The 25,288-nt window shown below is 36.9% G+C and overlaps 2 protein-coding genes across 3 annotated transcripts; one reads left to right on the forward strand and one right to left on the reverse strand.

Annotated features, from left to right (window-relative positions):
- Positions 1-1,467: 1,467 nt before the first annotated feature.
- grhl2a (grainyhead-like transcription factor 2a) lies at positions 1,468-18,296 on the reverse strand. Of its 2 annotated transcripts, none has more exons than XM_030157225.1 (15): positions 17,959-18,296; positions 17,145-17,331; positions 15,320-15,745; positions 14,504-14,559; positions 13,034-13,292; positions 10,178-10,289; positions 9,404-9,498; positions 5,539-5,697; positions 5,373-5,430; positions 4,350-4,489; positions 4,164-4,201; positions 3,661-3,752; positions 3,474-3,559; positions 2,632-2,696; positions 1,468-2,534 (listed from the first exon to the last, which is right to left on the reverse strand). In XM_030157225.1, exons 1-15 carry the CDS (start codon positions 17,970-17,972, stop codon positions 2,420-2,422), a joined length of 1,902 nt encoding a protein of 633 aa, XP_030013085.1. In that variant the 5' UTR covers positions 17,973-18,296; the 3' UTR covers positions 1,468-2,419. The 2 variants fall into 2 exon arrangements, with proteins under 2 accessions (XP_030013085.1, XP_030013086.1); XM_030157226.1 differs by having other exon boundaries at positions 1,470-2,534; positions 13,136-13,292; positions 17,959-18,292.
- An 823-nt stretch (positions 18,297-19,119) lies between these two features.
- LOC115435052 (zinc finger protein 706) lies at positions 19,120-22,284 on the forward strand. The gene is made up of 3 exons (XM_030157229.1): positions 19,120-19,252; positions 20,092-20,240; positions 21,135-22,284. Exons 2-3 carry the CDS (start codon positions 20,106-20,108, stop codon positions 21,228-21,230), a joined length of 231 nt encoding a protein of 76 aa, XP_030013089.1. The 5' UTR covers positions 19,120-19,252; positions 20,092-20,105; the 3' UTR covers positions 21,231-22,284.
- The last annotated feature ends 3,004 nt before the right edge of the window (positions 22,285-25,288 follow it).

The following is a 25,288-nucleotide window of genomic DNA, read 5'->3' on the forward strand; positions in this document are numbered from 1 at the left end:
GATAGAGAAAAAAATCTTTGTATGGTTGCCGTTATGTGATACTCAAAAAAAAAAAAAAAAAAATTATTATTATTATTTACCAAAAGTACACTGAGGTTAACATGCTTTTAATGGGCCAACAGGTTTAGGTTTGTTTTACTTGAGCGTGCTAACATGTTAGCATAGTTGACAAATTTAATATTCACTAAGCAGGTGATTGGGAAAGTTACAGGTTTTTAGGTATTTAATCAGAAGCAGGTGACTTTAATTAATAAATTTAAGTTTTGAAGGAGTTACAACACAAGTGACACAATGAGTTTATTCATGGACATTTTGCTAATATTTTCATGGGCTTTTCAGTCGGAGGCATCCTATTGTCAGAAGACCTGTTAGTCAGAACAGGTTTAGTCTTGGATTTATCAACTAAATCCAAACTAATTTAATGACTAAAGGGCCTTCTGACAATAGAGTGGGCACCGATTTCAATCTGAGACTTTGGAGAAGAAAACTCAAGGGATCTCACTGTTAGCATCCAGTGGGAACAGTTTCACAGCAATCTAACCAATAGTTTTAGTAATATTTTGTCCAGTCTTGGTGGACTAACTCACAAACCAAGTCCACTTAACAAGGTTATGAATGAATGAATGAAATCTTTATTTCGAACATGTAGACAATGAAATTAAAACAAAAATCAACCAGCAAACTGTAAGTGCTGGTACATAAATGATTGATAAGCAAACAAACCACAAAAATAAATAATAATAATAATAATAATAATAATAATAATAAGGTTAGTCATCATTGCTAAATTAGTACCACTAAGGACTGATCCAAACAAACCAAACTATCATTAAAGAGTATGCATTTCATTTTACATGTGACCTGAAGAGCTCAGTCCATTGAGGTTAATTGTTATGCCAAGAAAATATTTATGAAACCTTGACACCTGATTATAGAAAAGACCAGAATGTTTAAAAAGTAACTGAAAGCGGACATCTTTTCTGAAATGTAGGACATTGAGTACATGTCTGTCGTGTCATTTATTCTTCTTAGCACTCACATGCAGCAAAAGACAGGTTTATACCACATCTATAAGTTGTAACTGTATTAACGCTCAGGATAGATGTGAGAAAAAAAATACTCTGGGTTAGCAACTATGACCAACTGGACTGAAAAACCTCCTGCAGAACTAATAATAATAATAATAACTTTATTTGTATAGCACCTTTAAAAACAAAGTTTACAAAGTGCTTTGACAGAGGGCACAACAGCAGGATACACGAAGCAAGTAAAAACACTAAAACAGAAGCAACACAATTAGAGAGATGTATGAACAAATTAATAGTCAAACAGGATCAAATTTAAAAATTTAAATAAAAAATTAAAAGTTAAAAAGGGACAGACATCACATAAAAGCAAGTCTATAAAAATGTGTTTTAAGAAGTGATTTAAAAGATGTCACTGATTCCGCAAGCCTTATCTCCTCGGGCAGGCCGACTGTGCTGCAGAGGACACTTAAAAGAAGTACAGTACACAAGTGACACAATATAAAACTATATTTATTTACTCACTGTACATTATGGAGCATGGTGTGTATAAAGCAACATTCAGGTGCAAACACAGGCACTAAGTTGCAGCAGAGAAAACAAACTGTTAGGCTTTGATTCTTTGCAGAAGACTCGGAGGACGACTGTGTAAATCGATGGGCCGGTTGGGCTTTGTGAGTCTCTAAATAATGTCATAAATACTAATGACTACAGTCTCTTCAGTGAGATGAAAAGCAATAAACACACACAGAGGAAGCAAAACAGTTTAACAGCATCCTGGAGACTCAGAGTCTTGTTCCATAATGATGCCTCGTGTAATTATAGACACCAGAGACACCAGCGTGTAATCACAACCTGGGATAACTGTTATTTCACTGGCACCGATTGGAAACATTAAGCACGCAGTAAAATATGACCGCCGTCAATAAAACATGGACATACAAAATTATTCACATACAAAATGAGTATCCTGTAATGTTGACAAGTCCAAGCAGAAGACGTACAGACTTTCCATCAAACATCTGAACAAGTCATGTAAAAGCTTCCGTCATAAGGCTGCGTAACAGGAATGTATGCAGAGCATGCAAACAGGAGCCTCTGCTGTTAATCCAATAAGACAAAGTGTACGGAGCAGTCTTCTTCCTGTGAAACCACAACACGGGGTTGGATACTTGGTGATGAACAAGATAAACACTGTTTTAGTCACAACCATTTAGTGTCAAACAGTGAAGAGATGCATGAGTGTCAGCCAGGAACTGTTCACCTTCAGCAAGATGTGTGTAAGCAGGTCTGTGGAGTAATACTCTGAGCAATGACACTATTTGTAGATGCAGTTAACGTTTCATCCCCTCATTATCTCTACATAAAATATTTTGTATATTGCTGAAGTCTTTTCAGATTTCTGACAGTGTGACACGTAAGGAGTCTGCTGAACTCTCGATGGCCAGGATGAACGTGTCCTCGTTGGAGTAATGCTGGATGATGTTGTCGTCCATGTTCACTAGAACCCTAAGGAAAATGAGACACAAAACCACAACCCAGTTAAGTTCAGCTCATTTACACACACATAAACTTAATTTATCCTTGTATTTATTTATTTACTCACCCCTTTTTACTTTTCTGATAAACTTTGGAAATTTTTTCAACAGGCACTCCATATTTCTCGGAGATCTGTGAGAAAATAGTGTTTAATCATCACATTTTGATCATATCTATGCAACTTAGAGATAAGTCATCTTTTTTTATGATAAGGATTGACTTATCCTATTCAGCACAACACATGTACTATGTGACTGAAATTTTATAACAGATAACAATATCAACTACTGGTAAAAAAAAAAAAATGTCAGAACACCTACTTCTTTGACTTTTTCTGCCTTTTATCACCATTATTAAACTAATATACCACATAGTAATGTACTAAAAACTCTAGCATTGACATTATTTGCCAAGTTAAGATTAACTTAATTTTTCAGCAGACACACAAAAGAGGAACATAAAGGCCAGGGCTATGAATAATAGACAAATACTGTAGATTTCTTAGTTTTATGAAGCAATTTAAGGGAATATGTCAATGGCTGATAACTTTAAGATTTTCTGCAGCAAAAAGCAGAAATTTTGACTTGGAAAATAGGTGAAGCACTGGTATTACTGCCCCCTGGAGGTCATTTTAGTGCACAGTATGCACAATTTAATGTGATGTAGATGTTTTTAATGATACCATTTACGCCTGTATATTTTCTGTCTTTAGTCAGAATGTCTGGGGTGAAAAGGGTCTCTTAAGCCTTGCAGGATGATGCAAAAAATTTGTAGCATTTGTTAATTACTTGCAAATAAAACTTGTTAGTGTTACTTTGACAACACTCCACTGTAGGAAATATATGGTACTGTAAAATTACAAAAATGGAGGTCATGTTGTACTTGATCGTGTACGTTTTCATTACTTACAGCCTCCATCAGCGCTTTGACAGTTGGCGTATGCAGCATCAAGGCGTCAAACACTTCATCACACTCCTTCCTCACATACAGCAGGACTGAATATGGACAGAGGAGACAAGACAAAAACAACCAGTTATTCAGGAAAACACTGAGGTAAGATGATTAAAAACTTGGAAAAAACTTGACACTTTCACACCTTTTCGTTCCTGATCGACTTTGGACTTTTTAGACTGAGGTGGACACATGTTTTCCTCTGAAATACACGATACCCTCTTCACCAGTACGCTCCTGAAATGCAAAAATACACACACTCTTTGAATGAAGAGAGACTTTCTGTAGCATTTTTCTGTTCATGTTGGAAAACATCAATTTCCCACCACTATTAAGACCTTCACGGGGCCAAAATACAAAACAATGTGGGTTATAACAGGAGTTTAGTGACTTTTGATTGCATTTCATGTCTTCCTGACATCTGCTGCAACTGCCCTCATCCCCAAAGTGTCTCATTTCTTGGCACAACACATTTTTCATTAATTATTTTCAAGGCTTCACCCATGCACTAGATCCAATCCAAATTTAAGACATTTATTGGCTTTGAAGACCTGCTGAAACTCTGCCACATAAACATCATCATAAATAAATCAGAAGCTGAACCTTTAGAGTGAATCAGATGTGTGAAGACAGTGATAGTGCACCCACCCATCGCCGTCGACCTCCTCTGTGTCAAAAGCAAATACCTGTAAATGAAGCAGAAATGCAACATGAGCAAGACTGAACCTGATCCCTGTCAAAGCTCATTAAGTGTTAATATGGCTTTTTCTGTGTGTGTTAGTATAATGATAACAGACAGACAGGCAGACAGACAGACAGACAGAGGTCGCCCACCTGTCCTGCTCGCTGCAGGTTTCCAAAGTGGACGTCAGGAATAAAAAGCACCGGCTGCGAGTCCAAGTCACTCATTGTTTTGAACAGTGTGTTCTCTGACCGCTTAATGGGAGAGGCAGACACAGAGCTGCCATTTTTCCCTAATTCAGAGACAAGAGCATGAACTCAGCATCTGTTGCCAGGCAACCACTCCATGTACAATAAATATAATAAGGCTTGATTACATTTGTCTGTTTTTTTTTTCTGTTAGACCTGCATGAGATGAAGAAAATCTGATGTGCAATAACATTGATCAATACTGGCTTGTAATAAATTTTTCTAAACTATTTCTTCCTACTTTAATAGGCACACTGTTAACACAAACACCAATTATTAAAAAGCCAACGTCTGCTACATTAAAAGTGAAATGAATTATTTTGATAAGGGTTTTATACCGACTAGAATAGATCATATTTTTCTTAATCTCTTTTGCTCTTATTCTTCCAATTTGGGTGGTCTTCAGTGATGTATCTCTGTATGTTCAGTGAAAATGTGATTTATTGGTGAGTGCTGGTTTGTTTGAGTGGCTGGAAAGTAATTTGCAGTAATTTTAAAGCCACAGGAGCTGAAATTAGAAAATATACCTCTTCTTCCTGCAGCTTCTCCACTCTATCTAAATCAAAATACCAAATATATAAATGATCTCATGTTGTTTCATTCCATTACAGAGAAATGAAGACACTTTTCTGTATGAGTAGAGCAGTAGAATCACATCCAGGCCACATCTTACAGAATCTGATCAGTGATTGGTAAGTACATGTTAATCATGTATTTAACCCCTTTACCTGCCTGAAAACGGCTGTGATTAGATAAAAATACAGGAATGAAATGGAGTAGATGTAGAAGTCTCACATCCTCTCAGACCACTTGAATGACAAAATGCTGAAGAATAATTAATAGAAACTATGAACTGCTGCAGCTCAAACTGTTTTAAACCAAGCCTCTAAACAATATTCATGACTAGAATAAGGAAAATGTCTTTACCTTTCATTCGTTTCCTGAGCTGCTTTTTCTCCTCATCACGTAGCTTCCTCTCAGCACCCTGCCAAACACACACAGGCATGAAAGGACAGAAAATTAGAGACTGAAAGAGTAAAAGTAGGGAAAATAAATAAATAGTGACGTCATCCATAATATCCTTCATTCTCACCTTGTCGCAGAAGACCTTGATCTGGGTGAAGGCCCTGTGGATGGGTCTGCTGCTGCAGCCATTGTAGCTGTAGGTGTCGATCTGGATTTTCAGAGGCATCCCCTTCACACCTTTCTGTGAGGAAAAGTCCGTACTCAGGCAGTTCACGGAGATGAACACCTGAGATTTTAAAAAACAAAAAAAAGACAGTAGGGTCAGTTAATGTTCGCAGCTGTTATGGGAATGAATCTGATTCATAAACTGTACAATGAGTTACAATCAGAGGGTCATGAGTCACATGAACAACAGCCAAAAGCAACACACAGCTAGTGAATGTGCTCCAACACATCTTCACACCCCATGTGCTAAACGTTTTATTTTCTGACAAATGATCTCCCAATATATGGCAGAACTTGTAAATGATACTTATTTAAGACATGGTTTCCTACTGAGACCCTGAGTCAGTAGTTTAATTCTGTCACAGCCTGTAGAAGTGTGTGCATTTGGCACTCAAAATGTCTTCGCAAGTCCTAAATAAAGTAGCGGAACAGAGCTGCTGCCTTGCTGAGATGCTAAATCTTTTAAAAGGTTGTGAGAGAAAAACTGTTTATAAGTTCTCACCTCATTGCAGAAGAATCCCGTTACTATTTTAAACAATGAAACGCACACTGTAAACAATACTAGAGTGGCTTATTTCCACACATTTAGTTTATACGACAGAACAGGTTACCACAAGTAATGATGACATTGCTCACTTATTACCAAACTAACTAAACTTCAGGTGAATGTTCCCGTTGAACAGGACTAACAGCTTGAGCAACAGGTCGATAGAAACGGATAACGGTAAAGTTTCCTCATCGACACTAAACAGCAATTTTCCCACTGAGTGGCATCAACAGCATCATGTCTGAACCTGCAGAGGTGAGGGCTGATTATTGGAAAGGCCTGGAGCACAAATGAGCCTCCTACACACCTTCACTAATTCACACCTCCACGGACCCGAGCCATGTAAATGTCTCCAGAAGCACTGTTTCTGCTAGCGTTTACGTGAGTGTGTGTGTGCGAGTGGGAGGCTTGTTGTGTTTACGCAGATGTGTGAGCATCAAATACCTTCATAAACAACAAATAAGTTCAGGGGGCTACTGTAAAGTGGCTGATTCAGTGCCATCCGTTCTACCTGGCACAAACAAACAAATAGAAAAGTAGAGTTGGGCTGCAGGAAGCGACTCATCTCCTTCTATAAACACATTTCACATGCAGTTACAATGAGGATGAGGATGGTTGCCTGGCAACAGTAGAGCCATGCCATAACAGGAAACAAAAAGCTCTCCAAAAGCATGTTTTTGTTTTTTTTTTTATGTCAGCCCGTCAGAGCTTCACTGAAACCTGCACCACCCAGCGGCAAGTCATCGATCGTCTCTCCTCACAAATACAAAGGTGGTTTTTCTTCACCCTGTTTCCATCAGGATTCGGTTTGGTCTGGTTTCTCGCCGGACACTGTGTCTGAACATTTTGCTCCAGGCTTAACAGTAGAATTAAATATGATGGTTGTGGAGAAATTCCTCCTTCTGTGACTGAGGTAGTGAAGGTCACTCTCTAATGGTGCCTCATGTTTTAAGAATGACTCAGCGTCTGTGTACTGTTGTCTGATTTCATGATAAAAAACTTTCCACGACTCGCTAGACTGAGGGTGTGAGGTGATGTTTGGACAAATGTAGACCTTACAAGGACATAGAAACAGCCATTTAGGAAAATAATATCCAAACAATGACTCTAACAGCTTGTTCAGGATAAAATTATCTCATGTAATCGCCTCAATCACAACAGACTGACCTGATCAAAGGGAGATAATCTGATCAGTGAGAAAATATCAGGAAAACAGGTCTGGGACTTTAAAGGACTTAAGGATTGATGGTGTTAAATGTAATAACAAAATAAAAAATCAAATAGAGTTCGCAGAGTGGATCCATCTTGGTTGTCTTTTTTTACTTTGTCACTGTTAGTTCATTAACAGGAAATCATCCCTTAAAGACCTAAACAGCAGCAGGTGACCAAAAGCATCTACTGATCTAAAATTAAATTAGCCACTAATCCTATCAATACATAATACAAATAATTGTCGTCAAATGCAGTTTGTCATCTTTTCAAGGTCTTCAGATACGACCCATTTGGACATTCAGATTCTTCGTAGTGATCGTAGAGACATTTAAAAACCCTGCAGTGACCATGTAGTTTAACCAATGACAGCAGTTGTTTTATGTTCAGTTAATATTTGTTTTGCTGAAAAAGTCACTTTTTCTTCAGTTTTGTCCGTTCTGACATAATAACCTTGGAATCTACTCTGAGCTTTTATGAACATCTACATGATCAGTACATTAAATATAGGAAAATACATGGTTTTCATTTAAAAACGCAAAACTCAGAGGATAATGCAAATAATAAATAATGCTGATAAATTACATAAGAAAGGCTAAATGCCGCCACAAAAATAAGGGTTAACGTCATAGCAGAAAAAAAACATACTGTACAGAGGTAGATCATACATACGGCCATATTACTAGTAGTATGTATGAGGACCAGCAACATAAGTGTCCAAAAACTGATGGAAATAAATGTATGCCTGCAATAGTCAAAGTGAAAGGTTTCCAAGGAAATGTGACAGTGTAGAACTTTTTTTGACCAGGCTGTGTAGTTTTAGAAAAGAAAAAGTATTTTTGAGTCATGTTGCCAGAAAACCACTGATTAATATTGTAAATCAGGCAAAAGTTGAAAAAAATCTACGTTTAATCGTATGGTCATATCATCAAACTTCACTGCAAATCATCCAGATATTTATTAACCCATAAGGACCCAAACAGCCACTGGTGACCAAAAGCATCTACTAATCTAAACTGTTTAATACCTACTGATCCACTAATTCTATCAATACATGTAATTATAATTGGTATAAAATGCGTTTTGTCATCTTTTCATGGTCATCGGATATGACCCATTTGGATGTTCAGAGGCTCCGTAGTTACCACGGAAACACCGTCATCTTCTACAACACAGTAAAACCCATGGATTTGGATCAATGACAGTGGACAGACACTTGTTTTGTACTCAGTTATTGATATATTTGTTGAAAATGTCAATTTTTCTTCAGTTTTCTCTGTTCCTGATTTAATAACCGTTGATTTTACTCTGAGCTTTAATGAACATCAACATGATCAGTGGATTAAATATAGGAAAATATCTCATTTACACTGAAAAAATGCTAAATACAGAGGGTAATATTATAATAAATGGTGATAAATCACTTTAAAAAAAAGGAATAATAGGGAGAAATCTGACACAAAGGAACTGCTGGGTCTTTATGAGTTAATAATCTGATTTTCTCAATTTCATTAAGACAGAATTAAATGATGATAACATTTAACGATTGTGTTAATGTTCACATACACAGTCCTGCCCTAAAGAGGCTGATTTTCAGACACAACTCAGATATGTTTGTGTTGTTTAGATGTTTATAGAAGCATAATGTGATTAAACACAAGGTGGTCTGAACACACAGAGGATTTAAGGTGTGTCCCAAAAACTCATTTATCCCCAAACCCACAGAATGAGGACATGCTTTAAGTTTCTCCTGAGGCTGAACTGCTTCTGCGTTTGTGGATAGATGGTGTTTTCTGTTTGTCTGTCTCCATCGCCTTTGCAGAGGTGAAACCTGAGTGTCTGACACGTCTTCTATTGTAACTAATGACCCAACGGATGGTGGGAGACGTCCCTGTGTCATGGAGGACAAAGGGCTGGGGGGTCGGGTGGGGGTGGACAGGGACAGACAGGCCTAGCATATGCTCCTCCAACTGTTTTGTAACCTGAAGGTGTCATGAGGTGAAAACATTACCTTGGCTTCTTCACTAACATCCCATGTGAAAGAGACAGCGTTGTAGGCAATTTCTTCGACATTCCCAATCGTGCTGAAGCTCTCCTTATAGTCAGCTGTGAGGATAATTTAAAAAAAAAAAAACTGTTTCAGTGTGGGTTAAACATGGAGGTTTGATGTTATGCCCGACCACACTAATTAAAATGTGGTATGAACACGAGTGAGTGCTTAAAATAAACTCAACGGACGCAGATATGATGACAAAATGATAATACATAAGGCATTTATGTCATAATTTGGCAATGAGAGTGAGATTTAACTTGAAACACAGCTCGTTTTGCTCATTCCTACCCACCAACTATTGTACTGACATGAACCAAACCAGCCCTCTCTGATTCCTGTGGTTCATTCCATTGCATTTTGAGCCACAGGTTGAGGCTTGTCCCTCGCTGATTGTGCGGGATATGGCCTCACTCCAGGCTCCCACCTATTTCTTTTTTTTTTTTTTTTGTTAACGTCTATGCAAATGCAGACCCACTGGCTGTGTCTTCACTGTGCTCCTGTGGGAAACGTGGACTGGCAGTTATGTAAATTGAGACGGGTTTCACTTCAGGATATGTGAAAGAATTCCACAGGAGGTTTCTGCAGGTTTGCCACCTGCTTTTGTGCTTTTACACCCAGACAGTTTCGTGAGGCTTTGACATTCAATACTGAAGTGTGTTGTTCTGTTGTGTCTGAGGTGACCCCATCTGCCCTGGATGAAGCGGGGGGGGGGGGCTTCAGCGTTTATCTTACCAATGTCTAGGACCCTCTGTTTGGCTGTGTGCTGACGGGAGTGCCAGTATTTCCAATTCTTCAGCTGCTCGTCTCTGCACTTGTCTTCCCCAAAGACAACCATGATGACACTCTTTAACGAGAAGGAAAAAGATGCAGTGCATTCAGGGTGATGGGGAAAGTACAACGTGTTCTGCATAGTTGGAAAGCATCCAGCAATGAGTTTAAAACCCACAGACTTCATAGGTGGAAGAAGTACTCACATCCTCCTCTTAACTACAAATACTACTACTAATAATGATACACAAGAAGAGGTAGATGCTGCAAAAACTCACTTAAATATGCAAATACTGCAAAATGTACTAGTATGAAAAGTAAAGGTAGTCATTAAACAAGTTGTGTTCTTTTTTATTATGTATTTGGATTCATTTCTTACATTAGTTTTATAGTAGTTACAATAGTTACCCATCGTCTGATAAAGTCATTGACTATATACCAGGGGTGTCAAACTCATTTTAGTTCAGGGGCCATATTCAGCAAAATTTGATCTGAAGTGGGCCGGACCAGAAAAATAATAACATAATAACCTATAACTAATGACAACTCCATATTTTTGTCTTTGTTTTAGTGTAAAAAAAACCCCATTAAATTATGAAAATACTTACTTTTATAAACTATCCAAAAAAAAAAAATGAAATTTTAATTGAAAAACCTAAGAAAATTTAGTGCAATTTTAACAATATTATTCCTCAACTTATCATTTCTACATGTGCATCATGGATCAGATCTACAAAGACGCTAAACACTGAGGAACAGGCAAAAAAATTATTAAAATTGTGCTTAATTTTCTTTAGACATTTCAGGTTCTTCATATTTGTTCAGGTTATTCACATTTTAGTGTTACAGGATAGTTTGTAAATATAAATATTTTCATAATTTAATGTTATTTTTTGCACAAAAACAAAGAAAAAAAATTAAGTTGTTAATTCTAGATATTTTTTTGGCTTAATTGAAGATTTTTTTACTTAATTGAAGATTTTTTTTTTTTTTTGGCTTAATTCAAGATTTTTTTTACTTAATTCAAGCTTTTTTTTTTTTTTTTGCTTAATTCGATTCAAGACTGTAAAATTTTTGCACTTGGCAAAAACATCTCAGGGGCCGAACTGGACCCTTTGGCGGGCCGCATTTGGCCCCCGGGCCGCATGTTTGACACCCCTGCTATATACAGTCGCGGAAAAAATTATTAGACCATCAAAAGTCATCAACCACAATGGTTATGCAATCCAGCCCTAACTCCTGTGTGTATCATGTGACTAAAACAGACAGAAAAGAAAACATGGAATATCTAAAAGCACTGTTTTTGTCAGCACAGTGCCATAGATATTGATGTAAGAACTGAAGTGATTTTGGTTATTATCAAGAAAACATGGAAAATGGATAGATATCAGCTCTGAAATTAAACCACTATGAGCTATTTTTGTTGTTATCATTATATTTGTCCAAACAAATGTACCTTTAGTTGTACCAGGCATTAAAATGAACGAGAAATTGAAGAAAATATAGGTGGTCTAATATTTTTTTGTGTGTGAGTGACATGTCTTCATCTTTGTATTATTTTATGAGTGATCGTGATGAATAAATATGTGCACACAGGCCAAAGACAAACATTTGTGTTCTGTAAAAAGCAAAAAATACACCATAAAGTATTTCTATTTCTTTATCAAACAGTATCAATACCAGTTAATTTATCAGCTTTAATTTTCGTGCCCCAAAGTATTTTTAATATATCGACCTTTAAAAATCATTGTAGAAAGAAACTTCAACTTTTCTCGGGTTTAGAAAAACTTTGTGATACTGCATTTCCCAGAGAATCCAATAGAATTTTAACAGCTTATTCATCTTAAGAAGGAGGATTTTTAAGTTAAGATTTTTAGTTCATCAGTACATTTGGAGATTGGGTTTTCACAAGACAGGAAGAGTATGAAAAACTGTCAGACAAACGTAGTCTAGTATATAGTGCAATATATAAGATGCATAAAATGAATATACTCAGGGCAGATCGTGACCATGGAGTGAGCTGCACAATATCAACCTAGAAACAGTCTTTGATACAGGTATTTTACAAACAAAAAACATGTTCTCGGTATCACTCGTGTGGCCTGTATGCGTCTGTTTTACATTCTATTTTACTCTTCTTTTCCTGTTTAACCTTTGAATCGTGTATTTTTTTTCTTGAGCAATTATTATTTCTCAATTTTTAACAGTACAAAACAATCTCCTCAGGTTGAGGAGCAGGAAAAGAGCAAAACAAACAAACAAACAGATGAAAAGAACAGCCTGTGATGGTGACAGAATATTTAAGGTCCCTTAATAGATACATTTGTCTCTGAATGTCATCCATTTTCCCCAGTTTTTCGTGAAGAGAATTGTGAATTTTGAATTGTGTATTTTTAAAATTTTAATTTTATCTAACTTTTATTTAACCAGGAAAATCCTCTTGAGATTACGAACCTCTTTTTCAAAAGAGTCCTGGCCAAGATAGGCAGCAGCAAACAGAAAACAAAGTTACACAGTTACACAGTTAAAACACAAGTAACACAGACAAGTTAAAGAGAAAAATCTAAATTTAAAGGCAAATTATGAAAAACAAGTGCATGTTTTTGAGTTGGCCCCAGAACTCTCAGTTTGGATTTAAAGCACCCAATAAAATTAACTCAGTTCATGAATATGTTGGTTAATATGAAGCTGTTTGCTGCTGTCTTCGTTGGTAACATCCTAGCTAAATAAAGGATAAACAAATAAAAAAAAACACTCAACACTACTTGGGTAAAACCCTCTACATCCACCATTACCGCTGGGCTACCTCCCCTCCCTCACCTGCACCATACTGTCCCGCTGCAGCTCAGAGCCTCCCATGGTGCATTGCTCACCACTGGACGGGCTCCCCTTGGGCCCATGTGACGTCGCCGGCCCACTCACCCGCACTTTGCCTCTGGGCTGAGATAGGGATGATCTGAAGCCGGTCTGGGACAGCGTCAGGGCGTAGAACTGACTGCGGTTCAGATACGCCATGGGTCCTTCTGCTTGTCTGGGCCGCAGAGACATGCTGGCCTCCAGACAGTACTGGAAACTGTCACTGCAAAGATACAAAAACCAGTCTGAAAACCTTCACGGAATGTTGGTAATTGTTCTACTACAACGGGTTTTTCTACAGGAACAGGAAGAAAATTTCTATTGAGTTATTTAAGCTGTTATGTCTGTTTGGTATAACTCAATAATTTCAGAAAAGACGACTAGAGCAACAACTCAGATTCAGCTTTGTTGTCATTCAATCGATAGACACGATAGAACAAAATATAGTTACCAAGGTCTCTGTGTTTGCAGCATGAAAATTAGACAAAATATTAAAGGAGTGATATTTTGCTTGTTTTTTTAAATGGAATTATGCATTTAAAACATTTCATTTGGTCTACATCAACTGTAAATGCTCTACTTGGGTCTGAATTCTTCATTAATTCAACTCCACAGGTCCATCTTCAACCCTATTTCTGAGTAATGACGTAAGAAAAGTCGTTTTGAGCGCTGGCCCTTTAAATGCACCTGAGCCACTTCACACCCGACCCCCTCCAGGTTGTTGACCATGCTTTCTGTCCCGTTCAGCCACTTGTGTTCATTAATACAACCAAAAACTGAACATTTTAGGTAATCGGCTCAAAGTTTGGACATATTTTCAGTTTTTACTACAACTGTTGCTGCTGACAAACAATTATGTTGTACCCGGAGAAATGTTCTTAACCTTATACTGTATGTGCAAATGTCAGGATGTAACTAGTTGTAAAACGTAACAAATTAAGAAGGAATTAAAATGGGTTGTAGAAATCCACACGATTTTTGCCAAAATAAATATAAAGATAGCTTTGCAGCACCTGGAGGATTCAAATTCAAACTTTTTGAACTATTAAAGTCCAAATACACAAATAAATGAGCCAAAGACTAATAAAAGTGGGTTTAGCAAAATATGACCCCTTTAAATAAAATATATGAAGGCTAAATAGAAAAACTACCATAAAATACGCTAAAGTATGATCAAATAAACCTCTGAATATGTACAATAATACACAATATACAGCAGCAGTAACAGCTTAAGGTGGTGGTGCATATAAGCAGCAACATGAGCAGCAGTAACAGTTTATTTAAATTTATTTCGGCTAGAACTAAAGTGACAATAGTGACTGTAATGTAGCAGCATCATGACCTGTGGTTAAGAGGATGTTTATGATTCGCTACAGAAGAAGATTTTTCAGTCATGTGCACTTGAAGTACATTAATATCTGGATTTTAACTTACACTGGTGCATTGAAATTTAATCCACCACCTCCAGAGCACGGACTTCTGTGGAACATCTGAAAAAGACATAAGATATAAGACATCAACATGAGGAAACCAATAGCAAAGTGAAACAATGGGAGAAAAAATCATATAAAAATCACCTAATATCAATTAATGAACTCTTCCAAAGATGTGTTGTGTAAAAAAAACAACATGAACTTGATCTGATAAAACTGAACATTTTACTTTTATGTGGTTTACTGTGGTTTCCAAGCAATTGGAATGAGGGAAAAATGTTACCTGTTATTTCTAGAATAAACCATTTTACTCAAACACCTATACACAGTACAACTAGCAGCCTCTGTATAAGATCTCAGACTAATTTGCACTACAATAATATATACAAATAGACTGAATCCCTGTACACATCCACTCACTGTATAAAAACTCCAATTTGCACTTTCTGAACATATTACAATATAAAACCCACTGTAAATAATGTATACATAAACATATATTAATAGACCGGATCCCTGTACACATCCACTCACTGTATAAAATGTCACTTTACACTCTGTACATATTACAATATAAATCCATTGTAAATCTCATCCCATTGTTGTCCTTGTCTCTAGTCTATATTAGGTGTATGTTCAAGTGTGATTGGGTTCATGTTGTTTTAGGTTCATGTTGAAACGTGCTAAGAAAAACCGCAGCCAAATTCCTTGTATGTGTTCACGTACTCGGCCAATAAAGCTGATTCTGATTCTGATTCTGATTCTCTTTACTTTCTCCTCAGCCTCCACCCCACCCAGCTGGGATAACAGGTCTCACCTCTTCTTCCACATCCTCGTAGGTGCTGTCTGGCGTGCTTCTCTGTTCATCTTTCATACAGCCACCGAGGAACAAATCATAGCGGTTCTGCTCGTAAACCATCCTCAGTGACTCTTTGGATTCTTCTGGGTAGGAACCTCCGGAGCAAGAAGCCGGCAGAGACATGTGACCATCAGATTTGACCAGAGATCCTCCTCCACCTCCACCTCCTCCTCCTTTGGCATCTCCTATGAGGCTGAGGGGTCCGTACTTGGAGCTGTGATGTTCTGCAGCCATAGTGTTGTTGAGGGAGAGATTGACAGGCATGGATCCAAGAGCCTGAAGATGCTGGTCCAGCATCTCTAGACTTCCACAGTTATTAGAGGTGAGAGCAGGGGGATCTGGGGGTTTGACACCACCAGAAATACATCTCTTCTCTCTGGGAACCTAACAGAATTAAAGTAAAATATTTAGAACTTTTCTGGAGAACTCGTTACACAGTATTACTGGTATTAAAACCACAAACAAATCACAGATTATGACGAATGTTTGGCTCCTTTTGGTCAGTAAGAGACTAGTAGAAGATTGAATCATAGATCTTTATATCTATAGATTAATTAAGAGATCTAGAAAGACTTTAACATTGGCATTAATTCTCTACAGGTTTGTCATTTTTGTCACTTTCTTTAGCCTCCACATATTTTCTTCTCTCTCTCTAACCTAACAGAATTAAAGTAAAATATTTACAACTTTTCTAGAGAACTTGTTACACAATATTACTGGTATTAAAACCACAAACAAATCACTGATTATGACGAATGTTTGGCTCCTTTTGGTCAGTAAGAGACTAGTAGAAGATTGATTCATAGATCTTTATATCTACAGATAAATGAAGAGGTCTAGAAAGACTTTAATCATATCGCTATTTGTACTATATCTGATAAACAAAGCTGTTTTGGTTTACTGTGTTAAAGAGAATTCATTTGCTAAAAACTTGGACACAAACAGGTGATTGAGTTATAATTACTTCTCAAGAACTTCACGCAACTCAGTTCACTCCAGCAGAAAGTGTTTCTTTTCAGAATGAACATAAAAACACATAATAAAAAAAAAGTAACGTACTTTGTGTATGATAACTCTTCGGTTTCTGACTAAATATACTGTATATATCCTTTATTAAACTAGATGAAATTCTCTTTGAGACGAAACAAACTAGTAATTTTTATACTACGAATAAATAAATAAATATGATATCTGGTTGTATAGAAAGAAAGACCAAGATTAATAAGGACACGATCAGTGCATTTTCATAACCAGTCGCATTAACTAAAACTGGTATTTTCTCAATCATTTAAAACAGACTTAAATTACTCTAATGTTCCAAGTTCTGACAGTTTCAGGTCCTTCTGTAAATCATTTCATGGAGATGGGACAACATGTTGAAAAGCTGTTTTTACCAAACTTTGTTCTGACTCTGAACCTTTTTTGGATGTTCTGTGAACCCAAACCATGTTGGTTAATTAACTGACAGTTGCCTCAGCTGGCTTCTCAATCCACCAAAAAAAATTGCAGTTTTTGATTTATATTAGCCTCAGGGGTGATTGTCATCTTTCATCCAAACTTGAGTTTTGTGAAACAGTCAAACTGGCATCAGACTCATCTAACAGCAAATCTGAGACCGGTCTGACGATATGAACCAGTCTGAAACAGCTTTGTGAGGCTGATCCCTGGGGGTAAACTGCTCCAACAGCGTTTATGCAAATGAAATAATTCAGAAATGATGAAATTCAGTGCAGAAAATCATGTTTTTAGTATGTCAGATTAAAACGGCTGATTTTAGTATCACCTTGTAGTAGTCGTAGAGCAGCCCCAGAGCCGCTGCACTGTCCTCGTCCCCATTGATGCTCATCATGGCTTTGGTTGCAGCCGTCAGTGGGTTCTCCAGGTAACTCCTCCATGCTTCATCCTCACTGCTGAACACTCTGCGGGGCGGTGCAGATGCTTCGTTTGGGACTACTACCACCAGACGTTTACTTTAAAGCCAGGACAAAAGACAAGACACAATGAACCGTGTTGTTACAGCAAATCTAATCTGTCATTAACAAAAGCTGCCTGCCAAGCCACTGAATCTGCCCCGGGCACTTTCTCACAAGCCATCTATTTGCCCACTATGTGACTGTGTACAACCATGTTTACTACAGAAGAAGAACTACATCTAAGTCACATGATGAATAACTGAAATATGTACTGTTTAGGTGTCAACATGGTGACCAAAATGCTTTATTTTTCAGTTTTGCGTCAAAATAGGTGGTCAGATAGGTATATAACAGGCATATAAAATTTCAGTGTTTCTCTACAACTCAGTAAATATAGGTTTGCCCATAATAAAATAACTTCCACATTCATATCAAGATAAACATGATGAGATATTTCATTTCCTCTATCTTCACAATATGATAGATCTTTATATGATTATATGAAGTTAACATGCTTAAGATTATTATTGTAATTATTTGTAAATACATATCTTAAAGATTTAGTCTACATAGAATAATGGGATTAAATGTAGAAAAAAGTATGTTTACAAAATGAAACAAATCAAATTCATATAATTTTAGTGGTAGAATGGAATTTGCATGCATTCCTGATTGTTTTCTTACCTGTCCAGGTCCATGTTGCATTCAGGACTCTCTGGTGTTTTCTGGGACTTGCTTGAGAAACTGGACTTTCTAGTTAGTGCAGGTGAGTTTTTGTGGGAGTCTTAAAAACCACTGACGTTCCAATTAAACCAGTAAGTGAAGCTATCCCATGTGCACCTGAAGATGTTCTCCTGTCCTTAACATCAAACTGACTTTGACTGAAACTGACTGAATAAAACCTACACTGCATGCTGCTTTAGAGGAACTACCTTTAATAATAATAGATGGCTACAACAGCTGCTGAAATGGGACTGTAAACAAGGAAATGTGAGGTGAGTTGCTGATTGGTTAGAAGTGTCAACACAGTCGTTTTCCTATTGGTAAATTGGGAGGAGAAGGGCGTAACCCAAGCATAGGTGGGCACGACTTCTACCATTAAAATTCAGTTTCAGTGTCCCACTTTCACTTCATCTCATTAACATTGGAGAACATTTACCATCAGAGTGAGAGATCATTTTTGACTACAACAGTTGTCAATAAACACATCTGCCACATGGGAAGGAAAGTAATATTTGCAGACCTTAATTCAAAGTGAAATTGGTAAATTCTTGATGCTTTATTGGTTTTATGTTTTAGTCTGTATTACTGTTTCAGAGACAATAGATTTCTTATTCTTGATTATATGCAGCAGTAGAACAATACGTGGCTTCATTGTTGTTGAACTGTGACACCTTGTGGTTGAATTTTAATTCTACACCAAATTATTCAAGGCTGTGCTATTCATAGCATGACCCTTTGGATACAGTTGATAGTTTAAAGTTTTATATATATATTATTTTTTTTAGAGGAAAACTGACTCCTTCACGTGTATTTTGGTCAAATCCACGGTATTTATCCTTGGGAGTTTGTGAAACCATACTTGTGCCTTTTCTTCTACAGAATGGAATTCATGACGCCTTTACTTGCTGCCAAAAAACGGAAGATTCAATGTATAGGCGTTTTCAACAAACAGCGTTCTCTCTACAAATTCTTACCATCTTCTTTCACCTCCCCTACAGTATTCTGAATTATACTGTTACGTGAACTACGTTTGAGTTTCTGTCCCCAGCTATTTGAGTAGGAAACCGAAAAAACGTTTTGGTTTCGGGATTACTGACACCATTCGAACGCAGCATGTTTATCTCGGGCATGCGCACTACAACAATCAGGATAAACTACTTGAAGCGGCAGGAGGTTCACAGTTAGCGTTAGCAATCTAACCAAGCGTTGTTGAATATTTACCTTGAGCGTATCCTTAATACACCTATTTGTACTGGTAAGACTTTTACAGTACTTGTTATGTCTTTCATAGTACTTAATATACTAAGAAAACTATTTGCCTCTCGCTAAAATATATGAACGTCCATCTAATTTCTAGTTGTCGTTAGCTTGTATAGCGTTAGCAACACGTTAGCTATCAGAAGGCTTCTGTGATATTTACATGGAAATCAAACATATCACAAAAAAGTGAGCTTTGTGTTACTAAGACGGTCTGTTCCTTTGCTTTACTTGACCGTTGCTCATTTGTCTTTTAAACCTAAAGTTACTGCTAAAACCTTTTTGAGTAACGTTTGCTTAGGTTTGGTAGCAGTGTGAGTATTACATGGCACACAACTGACTTAATATCACATACACTGCTCGTAGATTTAACAGTTTCTGTGTTGAAGGTTGTGAGAATGACAGCTAATCCCAAACAATATACTGTTAATGATTTGTTGATATTGCTGAAAGCGAAGGAATTGGCTGTACTGACCTAGTTTTGCGAATGTGTCCATAATAGCTTTGAATATCTGCTGTCTGAATATCTTCGGGGAAACTACGAAGTTAATTGCTAAATCCCCGTGACCCAAAAAGCGACAATTAACCCATTTTTACAATATTGTTCACACCCACTGCTGCTTCGAATATTGTGAAGTTTGCTGATCTGTAGAAACAGCTTTTCATCAGTTTTAAATCATGATTGTTGACTTTAGGGTTACTTTAGTCCCTTTGTGCTCTTGTTTTTAATTTGTCAGTCTTTTCTTTACATGTCACTATGACCGAGCTAGAGTCTCTTCGAGTTTCCAAGTCAATGTGTGATCGCCTTCCTCAAGGTGTTATGTATGATTTCTTCAGGTCTAGGATCAGATATGGCCCGTGGGCACCAGAAGTTCCAGTCCCAGCAGAAGAATGCCAAAAAGCAGGCAGAGATCAAGAAGAGCAAAGGCCATGACCAGAAAGCAGCAGCAAAGGCTGCTTTAGTATACACATGCACTGTGTGTCGGGTATGTGCTTCGGCAGAAATGGGAAAATACATTATATACTTACTGTGCTCACTGTTTAACAATCAATAGAGGATTGTAATACTAACTAAACCCTTTTAAGGGAGCCACATGACTTCCACCACCCAAGAGCCATCAGCCTCTTTTGTCATATTATATACAGCAAAAAAATCCATGTGTCAGTGCCTTAATGAGATTATCTTTCAGGTTCCTAATAAACAGGAAATTGCCTGTGAATTATGGCATATTTCTACCAGGTGGTTTACTTTTATAGCACTGATAGTGAGACGAGAACAAAAGAAATCCTTCATTCAGTGATCAGTCAGGTGCACAGGTATGAAAATGGTCAGACCTTCTTGTGCCCCTCAAACTCTTCTGCCACATTCTTCACATTCTTTCCTACAGCATCCATTTAATGGTTCTGATGTTAGACAGTTTTCTAAAGAATGGTTTGGGCAGATATGAGGTGATAACATTGTAATTACAGTCTTGCAACAAACTGTAAATGCAAAAGTTATTTTGACATTACTTTAACTAGTCTAATCCTACATTATTTATGACGGGCATCTTCATACTTTTTATGTAAAAACTGTTGCTCCTAAAAACTGCATCTTGATGATCCTGGTTTCCTGCCTTGTTTTCCTACATCTGTTAAATTAAGCAGCACCAAAAAACAGACATGTTTTAGAAGTACGAGTTGACTTGTGTTATGGTCAATGCACCTTCAAGGATGAATGGTTGCAGATGACCAAATAGTTGTAAAATGCGACAGTGATGATGATTTTCTACATGTGGCTCCATTTGTCCACTCAGAATACACTGTAATTTATGATCTGACTGCATGTATGTTTGTATATATTTCTAATTTCCCTGTTATTCTTTCCTGCACTTTGTCAGACACAAATGCCAGACCCGAAGACTTTTAAGCAGCACTTTGAAAGCAAACATCCAAAGTCGCCAATGCCCCCGGAGCTGGCTGGTGTGGAGGCATAACAGATTCACCTCTTTCAGTAAGACAGTTTGGGCTCATTCAGGACGGGATTCTACATTTTGCAATGTTTCAGATCAAGTATCCTCAAACACAACTTCAGTTATTCCTCATGCTGTTATACTTAGCAGGTGATGAATGCGTGTTTTATGCAGGGGTGGTGTTTGCCTACTTTACCCATTGGCTTTTGCTCAACATTGAATTTGTGCAAAAAAATAACTTCTTGCCAGAACTTTGGTCAGGGGCCAGTACTGAAGGTAGACGCACTGCAGCCAACTACTCTCTCTCGGCTTGTGCCAAAAATAAGAAACCCACAAGTTCATTGATTGTATGCAATTTTTTTTTTTTCTTCCAATGTTATGCTAATGAGCAGCTTGTCCATGGGCTCTAGCACCGTTACACCATCTCAGGGCTCCCACTGGTTCAGGATGAGCTTTGAGTTTAAATGAACACAGGTTTCACACTGGCTCAGATGAACAAAGTTTTAGTACTGAAATGATTGAAAGTCTTCTACATCCGAATCTTAGTGTACTGTAAAACCCACCTTGGATTTCTGATTGTGGGTTTGTCATAATTAAAGTTTCTGCATAACGTGGGATTATGCATTCAGAAAGATGTTCATTCCAAACCACTATCAATGTGTTCATATGAGTAAATTCAGTTTTACTTTTAACCTGCACTGACTTTTCTCTTTTTTTTTTTTTTTTGCCGCAATAATTTCCAGAATGAATAGTTTGTAGGTTTTGATAATATGAAGACTATATTAAACTAATTGTGCTACACGGGTACTTATAATTTTCCCCTCAGTTTTCCGCAAATTCGACTCAACGTTCACTATGTAATGAACGAGTGAAGACTGCACTGACGAGAAAAATGTCAATATTTTAAGAATATATTTTGAGAATTATATCAGACAAGAAAAAAATGTAATATTTTGAAGAAAAAAAAATCTGTTTTATAGGTGTGAAATCTTTTAATAGAAATTAAGAATTTTAAGTCTATTGGCTTAGAAACCAATTCTGTGGTGCAGTTGGTTCAGATGGTAATTTTGGCAACTTGCGAAATAGAAATCTTTTTTTTAAAACTGTAATAATGTGACTGTTTTCTCCTAATATTTTGACTTTTTTCTAAAAAAAAGTTTATTCTCATAATTTCTATTTTTTCTCAATATATTAGACCAGGGGTGTCCAATCCTGGTCCTCGAGGGCCGGTATCCTCCATGTTTTAGATGTTTCCCTCTTCCAGCACACCTGACGGTCATTATCAGGCTTCTGCAGACCTTGATGATAGGCTTACCATTTGAATCATGTGTGTTGGTAGAGGGATGCATCTGAAACATGCAGGATACCAGCCCTCGAGGACCAGGATTGGGCACCCCTGTATTAGACTGTAAGCATCAGATTTATTTTGCTCCTTTGAGTTGTAAAAGTTGACTGCACTGCAAGTCTACTCATAACACACTCTTGGCTAAAAGAATTTCTCCAACTCCTCTTCATAGAACGTGATGACTGCATAATGCATCCATCGTATCTTTTATTCTGATAGAAGTAACGTGTTCAGTGAATTTAGGATGAAGATAAAAGTTTGCACTGGTTGTCCTCATATCGCCCCAGTCTGCCATTGTAACGTGTGTGTCTAGTAATTGCTAATGATTTTGTTCACCACTGTGGTATTTTTAGTTGTGTAGCTTTCAGAATTTTTTTTTTTTTTTTTTTTTCACGTGTCATCTTTGTGACATTAGTGGAATCCCAAGTGCAGTCACCAGTGTTATCCTGTCATAATGGCACAAATGTATTTTGACTCTGAACCTGCATTAATCTCCAATCAACATTTCACTGTACGTTAGCATCGGTTCGTTTTACTTTAGCCTGTTTTCATAGCATGCTAACAGATGAGACATTTAATTTATAGAAAGGAACTATTTTGAATACGTTTGGGCCTTCTGGTCATTAACCACTGACATTTTATCACTGTGCTAAAGTCTGGACTGACAACCAGCCATGTTTTTACTTTTGTAATAATCATATCTTTGTCCATGCAATGTAATGTATAGCATTTTAATAAAGGTTGTTTTATATTAACCATTAAGTCGGCTTCATGTTCTTGAACAATGTCTGATGACGTATTATCATATATTTTGTGACATTTATCTGTTCAGTTTTGGAACGATGAACTATAACTTTAACGTAACTATTATAATAAAGTTGATATTTTTTCAATAAGCTACTTGTGTTCAAATTTAACATGAGTTTTTATAATTTTGTTATAATTTTACTTACTGACATTTATGACACGTCAAAAACTACAATGCTTTCTTTTGCATTTCTTAGGGATAAAAACAAAATACTGAAACCTTAGAGGACAATTCATGATTACTTTTAAAACTTAAAGCCAAACTGCACAGCATTATGTAAAATATTAGGATAAATAAGCTGATTATTAGTATAAATGTTAAGATTTCGCTTAGATTTATATTATTGTTTAAAACTGTGCCATCTTGTTGTCTTCTGTTTCTGTAACTTTCCTTCTTATAAATAAGGTAGACAAAAATCAGCTGTTGCTTCAGCCTACACCTTTTCGCCCATCCTTAATATAAAAATTCAAATTGTAGGTACGTATTATGTTCTGTTAAATAGACAAATAAATTACTACTACTTATGAGTTCAGGAATTAACTTGTATTTGTGCATTATTTCTACTTTTACAGGATGATCTAACTACTATCAGTTATGTTATATTTTATATTAACCTTATTTTCTATGCTGCTATTTCAGATTTGAGTTATGTCTATATACACTACGGTTACCGTTATATTTTTTTATTACCTTAAATCAACCACATACATTTATTGTTCATAAACCACTGTAAATGCTCTAAGTCCATGATGTACATTTATTACATTTAAATCCAATAATTACTTTTTATACAATGATACTGGTGACAATCCAAGAGGTTTCAACATGTTTTTTCTCAGCTGATAATGCAGTGACATGTAACAATAATGACCTACGGGGTTTCATTGCTAATCCTCCATGAACAAACCCAACAGAAGCATCACTAGTTGTTAATTAACAATACTCCTTATTCATTAATGGCCTCATATCCTGACAGCTGAGTGCATGGACTCCATCTTCTTGCTGCCTGCATTACCGGTACATACTGTTACAACTAATACATGTGCAAACAAGATGGATTTCCTCAATAGTTAATTAATTTATATGGCAAGTACTTCATATGGCTGAAATATCCTGTTTTAAAATACCATGTGTGACTGTCTACACCTATGAGGAAACTCAGAGCGCAGTCTCGTGACTAATGTATTGCAAACAGACGGTTCAACCTTTTTTTTTTTTTTTTTCAGTTGAACAAGTGTGCAAACAAGTTTATGAACCTGTCCTAACAATAGCTTCCTTTACTGTGACGACAAACGCCTGTTACTCATAACCACCGCTCTCACAGTGTAAGAAAGCACAAGTACATCTGTAAATGCGGACATTATGTTAAGGATTTCTGTGTTTGTATAAAAAAAATCTGAAATACGAACATAACTGAGCATTTTAAAGTACTTCAAATCCTCTAATAGCCTGAGAAGTAGCTGTGTGACACAATAAGTTTAGTTTAGTTCAACAAAAGGTTAAGATTTCTTCTAAAACTTTGCCAACTGGTTGGAAAGAATCACTCAATGAGACTGAAAACAAATATATCTGTGATCTGGAAATAAAATACCAAAGGGTTCTTAACATGTTTTTGCATCAGCAGTTTCTGTGATTGTCAACGTGGATTCGTGGTTGCTCACTCTTGGACAGTCTGTACCCAGGTGCAGATTTGTTGGGCGTGACCCCAGAGTTGAACAACCACACCCATCTGTGAGAATCTTTAACGCCTTAGCACAGATCTGCACTGAACTTCCAACATTTTTGTTCCCCCTATGTCATGGGTACATATCAAACACTTAGTCACAGCAGAAATCTTTGTGGAATCTGAATGCACACGTCTATATGTGAGGACTGAAAAGGCTGAATATTCCAGATCAGGCGTGTCACGGGCCACAGACAGACCAATCT

The sequence above is a fragment of the Sphaeramia orbicularis genome, chromosome 16 (genome assembly GCF_902148855.1).
Source record: "Sphaeramia orbicularis chromosome 16, fSphaOr1.1, whole genome shotgun sequence".
NCBI lineage: Eukaryota > Metazoa > Chordata > Actinopteri > Kurtiformes > Apogonidae > Sphaeramia > Sphaeramia orbicularis.

Bases quoted from the DNA above. Each gene is read 5' to 3' on its own strand.
- LOC115435052 (XM_030157229.1), top strand. From the start codon at position 20,106: ATGGCCCGTGGGCACCAGAAGTTCCAGTCCCAGCAGAAGAATGCCAAA. The intron at 20,241-21,134 runs GTATGTGCTTCG...GCACTTTGTCAG, and splicing joins ACACATGCACTGTGTGTCGG to ACACAAATGCCAGACCCGAA.
- grhl2a (XM_030157225.1), bottom strand. The intron at 14,560-15,319 runs GTGAGACCTGTT...TGTCTTTTTCAG, and splicing joins ACGAGGATGTGGAAGAAGAG to ATGTTCCACAGAAGTCCGTG. The intron at 10,290-13,033 runs GTGAGGGAGGGG...TTCTCGTTAAAG, and splicing joins AGCGGGACAGTATGGTGCAG to AGTGTCATCATGGTTGTCTT.